Source organism: Somniosus microcephalus, unplaced genomic scaffold (genome assembly GCF_052327205.1).
Source record: "Somniosus microcephalus isolate GS21.2 unplaced genomic scaffold, FLI_Smic_1.0 scaffold1134, whole genome shotgun sequence".
Lineage (NCBI taxonomy): Eukaryota > Metazoa > Chordata > Chondrichthyes > Squaliformes > Somniosidae > Somniosus > Somniosus microcephalus.
The window spans coordinates 41,533-47,941 of record NW_028226321.1 but is presented as its reverse complement, the minus strand read 5'-3'; the positions used below and the strand labels follow the sequence as shown (position 1 = coordinate 47,941).

The 6,409-nt window shown below is 68.9% G+C and overlaps 1 protein-coding gene across 1 annotated transcript; it reads left to right on the top strand.

Annotated features, from left to right (window-relative positions):
- Nucleotides 1-644: 644 nt before the first annotated feature.
- Nucleotides 645-5,768, top strand: LOC147080800 (polyglutamine-binding protein 1-like). The gene is made up of 4 exons (XM_085981087.1): nucleotides 645-794; nucleotides 979-1,086; nucleotides 1,522-1,585; nucleotides 4,821-5,768. The coding sequence occupies exons 2-4, from the start codon at nucleotides 1,026-1,028 to the stop codon at nucleotides 4,966-4,968; spliced, it is 273 nt and encodes a 90-aa protein (XP_085837213.1). The 5' UTR covers nucleotides 645-794; nucleotides 979-1,025; the 3' UTR covers nucleotides 4,969-5,768.
- The last annotated feature ends 641 nt before the right edge of the window (nucleotides 5,769-6,409 follow it).

Genomic DNA, 6,409 nt, shown 5'->3' with positions numbered 1-6,409 from the left:
CCTCCTGTTTATAATGCAACAGGCTCGAGGGGGCTGAATGGCTTCCTCCTGTTCCTAATGTAACAGGCTCGAGGGAGCTGAACGGCTTCCTCCTGTTCCTAATGTAACAGGCTCAAGGGGGCTGAATGCCTCCTCCTGTTCCTAATGTAACAGGCTCAAAGGGGCTGAATGGCCTCCTCCTGTTCCTAATGTAACAGGCTCGAGGGGCTGAATGGCCTCCTCCTGTTCCTAATGTAACAGGCTCAAGGGCTGAATGGCCTCCTCCTGTTCCTAATGTAACAGGCCCGAGGGGGCTGAATGGCCTCCTCTGTTCCTAATGTAACAGGCTCGAGGGGGCTGAATGGCCTCCTCCAGTTCCTAATGTAACAGGCTCGAGGGGCTGAATGGCCTCCTCCTGTTTATAATGTAACAGGCTCGAGGGGGCTGAATGGCTTCCTCCTGTTCCTAATGTAACAGGCTCGAGGAGCTGAACGGCTTCCTCCTGTTCCTAATGTAACAGGCTCGAGGGGCTGAATGGCCTCCTCCTGTTCCTAATGTAACAGGCTCAAGGGGCTGAATGGCCTCCTCCTGTTCCTAATGTAACAGGCTCGAGGGGCTGAACGGCCTCCACCTGTTGCGATGGCCCGGAGTGTTGGGGGCTGTGGGCCTTGGTGAGGTCAGTGAGTGACTCAAACTGTCTCCTCTCCCCTGCAGTGGTCTCCCCTATTACTGGAACTTCGAGTCGGATTTAGTGTCCTGGCTCGCTCCCACTGATTCAGCAGCAGTCATCACCAAAGCAGCAAAGAAGATAAAAGGTAATTGGATTCTTTTCTCTCCCCGCCCCCCCCTCCTCCTCTCCCTCTCTTCCCCCTCCTCCCTCTCCCTCTCTCTTTCCCCCCTCTCCTCCTCTCCCTCTCTTCCCCCCCCAAACCCCCTCCCTCCCCCTGTATAATCCAGCCTCCCCGTGTCTGACTCTGGTGTCCTTCCCCCCGTTTACAGACACCGATGACGGGCCGGAGAGGTTTGAGCGGGGCGACCGCGAGGAGATGAAAGAGAAGTGGCTCTCCCGCCGTGACGACGGCCACCGCTTCCCCAAGGCGAAGAAAGGTACCCGCGATCCCGGCTGGCCCCTGCTCCCGGAACACTGGGCGGGAGTGGAGGGTAGGGTGTCTGGGACAGACGGGGGCCAGTGATTGGTGGTTAGACGGGGGCCAGTGATCGCTGGTTGGGTGACAGGGTATGGGACGAGAGGGGAGCCTGAGCTGCTTGGAGTGAGACTCTGGGAGGAGAAGGGGATTAATTTCGAACCCCGAGGCGAGTGCGAGGGCAGGAGTGTCGTTGGATGAGGGGGTAAGCGGCAGATTAAGAGGCGCAGCCGCTGGTGTGAGAATGGAAGTGAGCCCCACACGGTTGAATATCCCTGGGTCACGGCACGATTGGAGAACGTTCACAGGCTGAGGTACCACGGTGGGGGACATTTGGCACTGGGTGAGGTGAGGGTGATGTGTTTGACTCACTCTAATTCTGTTCCGGTTTGTGCAGGGAGAGATCGGAAAGATGACAGCATGGATCCAATGGACCCCAGCGCTTATTCAGACGCACCACGGTGAGTGTGTGACACCTCCTCTCTCCCAGCTCTGTGTCTCCTCCTCCGTCCCCCGCCCCTCTCGCTGTCCCTCCCCCGCCCCTCTCGCTCTCCCTCCCCCCCCTCGCCTCCTCCTCCCTCACTCCTCCCCCCCGCCCCTCTCGCTCTCCCTCCCCCCCGCCCCTCTCGCTCTCCCTCCCCCCCGCCCCTCTCGCTCTCCCTCCCCCCCGCCCCTCTCGCTCTCCCTCCCCCCCGCCCCTCTCGCTCTCCCTCCCCCCCGCCCCTCTCGCTCTCCCTCCCCCCCGCCCCTCTCGCTCTCCCCTCCCCCCCCGCCCCTCTCGCTCTCCCTCCCCCCCCCGCCCCTCTCGCTCTCCCTCCCCCCCCCGCCCCTCTCGCTCTCCCTCCCCCCCCCGCCCCTCTCGCTCTCCCTCCCCCCCCCGCCCCTCTCGCTCTCCCTCCCCCCCGCCCCTCTCGCTCTCCCTCCCCCCGCCCCTCTCGCTCCCTCCCCCCCGCCCCTCTCGCTCTCCCTCCCCCCCGCCCCTCTCGCTCTCCCTCCCCCCGCCCCTCTCGCTCTCCCTCCCCCCCGCCCCTCTCGCTCTCCCTCCCCCCCGCCCCTCTCGCTCTCCCTCCCCCCCGCCCCTCTCGCTCTCCCTCCCCCCCGCCCCTCTCGCTCTCCCTCCCCCCCGCCCCTCTCGCTCTCCCTCCCCCCCGCCCCTCTCGCTCTCCCTCCCCCCCGCCCCTCTCGCTCTCCCTCCCCCCCGCCCCTCTCGCTCTCCCTCCCCCCCGCCCCTCTCGCTCTCCCTCCCCCCCGCCCCTCTCGCTCTCCCTCCCCCCCGCCCCTCTCGCTCTCCCTCCCCCCCGCCCCTCTCGCTCTCCCTCCCCCCCGCCCCTCTCGCTCTCCCTCCCCCCCGCCCCTCTCGCTCTCCCTCCCCCCCGCCCCTCTCGCTCTCCCTCCCCCCCGCCCCTCTCGCTCTCCCTCCCCCCCGCCCCTCTCGCTCTCCCTCCCCCCCGCCCCTCTCGCTCTCCCTCCCCCCCGCCCCTCTCGCTCTCCCTCCCCCCCGCCCCTCTCGCTCTCCCTCCCCCCCGCCCCTCTCGCTCTCCCTCCCCCCCGCCCCTCTCGCTCTCCCTCCCCCCCGCCCCTCTCGCTCTCCCTCCCCCCCGCCCCTCTCGCTCTCCCTCCCCCCCGCCCCTCTCGCTCTCCCTCCCCCCCGCCCCTCTCGCTCTCCCTCCCCCCCGCCCCTCTCGCTCTCCCTCCCCCCGCCCCTCTCGCTCTCCCTCCCCCCCGCCCCTCTCGCTCTCCCTCCCCCCCGCCCCTCTCGCTCTCCCTCCCCCCCGCCCCTCTCGCTCTCCCTCCCCCCCGCCCCTCTCGCTCTCCCTCCCCCCCCGCCCCTCTCGCTCTCCCTCCCCCCCCGCCCCTCTCGCTCTCCCTCCCCCCCCGCCCCTCTCGCTCTCCCTCCCCCCCCGCCCCTCTCGCTCTCCCTCCCCCCCGCCCCTCTCGCTCTCCCTCCCCCCCGCCCCTCTCGCTCTCCCTCCCCCCCGCCCCTCTCGCTCTCCCTCCCCCCCCGCCCCTCTCGCTCTCCCTCCCCCCCGCCCCCTCTCGCTCTCCCTCCCCCCCCGCCCCTCTCGCTCTCCCTCCCCCCCGCCCCTCTCGCTCTCCCTCCCCCCCGCCCCTCTCGCTCTCCCTCCCCCCCCGCCCCTCTCGCTCTCCCTCCCCCCCCGCCCCTCTCGCTCTCCCTCCCCCCCCGCCCCTCTCGCTCTCCCTCCCCCCCCGCCCCTCTCGCTCTCCCTCCCCCCCCGCCCCCTCTCGCTCTCCCTCCCCCCCGCCCCTCTCGCTCTCCCTCCCCCCCCGCCCCTCTCGCTCTCCCTCCCCCCCGCCCCTCTCGCTCTCCCTCCCCCCCCCCCGCCCCTCTCGCTCTCCCTCCCCCCCCCGCCCCTCTCGCTCTCCCGACCCCCCCGACCCTCCCTCTCCCTCCGACCCCCCGACCTCCCTCTCCCTCCGACCCCCCGACCTCCCTCTCCCTCCGACCCCCCGACCTCCCTCTCCCTCCGACCTCCCGACCTCCCTCTCCCTCCGACCTCCCCTCCCTCCGACCCCCCGACCTCCCTCTCCCTCCGACCTCCCACTCCCTCCGACCACCCTCTCCCTCCGACCTCCCTCTCCCTCCGACCTCCCTCTCCCTCCGACCTCCCTCTCCCTCCGACCTCCTTCTCCCTCCGACCTCCCGACCTCCCTCTCCCTCCGACCTCCCTCTCCCTCCGACCTCCCTCTCCCTCCGACCTCCCTCTCCCCCCGACCTCCCTCTCCCTCCGACCCCCCGACCTCCCTCTCCCTCCGACCCCCCGACCTCCCTCTCCCTCCGACCCCCCCGACCTCCCTCTCCCTCCGACCCCCCGACCTCCCTCTCCCTCCGACCCCCCGACCTCCCTCTCCCTCCGACCTCCCTCTCCCTCCGACCCCCCGACCTCCCTCTCCCTCCGACCCCCCGACCTCCCTCTCCCTCCGACCCCCCGACCTCCCTCTCCCTCCGACCCCCCGACCTCCCTCTCCCTCCGACCCCCCGACCTCCCTCTCCCTCCGACCCCCCCGACCTCCCTCTCCCTCCGACCCCCCCGACCTCCCTCTCCCTCCGACCCCCCGACCTCCCTCTCCCTCCGACCCCCCGACCTCCCTCTCCCTCCGACCCCCCGACCTCCCTCTCCCTCCGACCCCCCGACCTCCCTCTCCCTCCGACCCCCCGACCTCCCTCTCCCCCCGACCTCCCTCTCCCCCCGACCTCCCTCTCCCTCCGACCCCCCGACCTCCCTCTCCCTCCGACCCCCCGACCTCCCTCTCCCTCCGACCCCCCGACCTCCCTCTCCCTCCGACCCCCCGACCTCCCTCTCCCTCCGACCTCCCTCTCCCTCCGACCCCCGACCTCCCTCTCCCTCCGACCCCCACGACCTCCCTCTCCCTCCGACCCCACGACCTCCCTCTCCCCCCCCGACCTCCCTCTCCCCCCGACCCTCCCTCTCCCCCCGACCTCCCTCTCCCTCCGACCCCCCGACCTCCCTCTCCCCCCGACCTCCCTCTCCCTCCGACCCCCCGACCTCCCTCTCCCTCCGACCCCACGACCTCCCTCTCCCCCCCGACCCTCCCTCTCCCCCCGACCCTCCCTCTCCCCCCGACCCCCCCCCCACCTCCCTCTCCCTCCTCCTGCTGTCTTCCCCCCCATGTTGGACTCTGTCACTAACCCCCTCCCCCTGTTTGCCCCCTCAGGGGCTCCTGGTCGACTGGTCTCCCGAAGAGGAACGAGGCGAAGACCGGGGCCGACACCACGGCCGCGGGACCCCTGTTCCAGCAGAGGCCGTACCCGAGCCCGGGGGCTGTGCTCAGGGCCAATGCCGAAGCCTCGCGGGGGAAGTGAGGGGGGGGCGGGGGGAGAGCAGGGGTGGGGGCAGGGAGGGAGGAGGGGATCTGTTGGGGGGTGCGCGGTCCCTGTATTATATTCTGGGCTGGTGGTGGTGTGTAAAGTTTGTCCGTATCTCTCCCCCCCCCCCCCCCCCCGCCCCGATCAGTGCGGGGGAGTGTCTCCCGCCCAACCCCTGTGTGAGCCCCAGCGCCCTCTGCATCCTGGGGCCTGCTCTGGCTCAAGGGTCAGACCCCCTCCCCCACGCCCTGCCAACCGCCCAATCCCGGCAGAGCAACGCCCACCGCCATTTCCTCTGCTCTTTGACTGGGGTGAGGGGCTTCACACCGGGCCCTCGCTCTCCCCTCCCCGTTCTGAGATTGAGTCGCTGGGACCGGAGGCTTCTCTGAAGACTGAAGGGGTTGAGGCTGGCGGCTCCTCATCAGTGAGGGGGGGCGGTGAGGGTCCTGAACGGGTGTGGCCGTCACTGGTGGGGGGAAGAGCTGGAGTCTTGCCCCTGTGACCCCCCCGGCCCCTTGATGATCCCAGGGGAGCCGCTCGTTCTCCCCTGATGCCGTGTGATCTGAATAGAGGGCTTTCCCTGCCGCTGGGGATGCTGGGATAGTCCGGCCTCCATTGCTCCCGGCCGTGAGGGGGAGAGAGGGGCCAGGACTGAGGGGCGGGGGGTGGGGTAGAGGGCTGGGGGGACAGAGAGAGAGAGGCCGGGACCTACGGAGGGGATAGGGAGACGACACAAGGCTGGTTTGGTACCTTGTGTGAGACGGGAATGATGCTAATTAAAAATAATTTTGTTATAACATTTCTCGCCAGTTTATTCTTTCTCTCAACCACCGCCCCCCCACCCCCCCCATTGAGTCCAGAGGAGGTGAATGGGGGCATACTCCCCAAAGCCTTTCCACCATCTACAAGGCACAAGTCAGGAGTGTGATGGAATACTCTCCACTTGCCTGGATGAGTTGCAGCTCCAACAACACTCGAGAAGCTCGACACCATCCAGGACAAAGCAGCCCGCTTGATCGGCACCCCATCCACCGCCTTAAACATTCAGTCCCTCCACCACCGGCGCACCGTGGCTGCAGTGTGGACCATCTACAAGATGCACTGCAGCAACTCGCCAAGGCTTCTTCGGCAGCACCTCCCAAACCCGCGATCTCTTCCACCTAGAAGGACAAGGGCAGCAGGTGCATGGGAACACCACCACCTCCAAGTTCCCCTCCCAGTCACACACACCATCCCGACTTGGAAATATATCGCTGTTCCTTCATCGTCGCTGGGTCAAAATCCCGGAACTCCCTCCCTAACAGCGCTGTGGGAGCACCTTCACCACACGGACTGCAGCGGTTCAAGAAGGCGGCTCACCACCACCTTCTCAAGGGCGATTCGGGATGGGCAATAAATGCCGGCCTTGCCAGCGACGCCCACATCCCATAAGCGAATA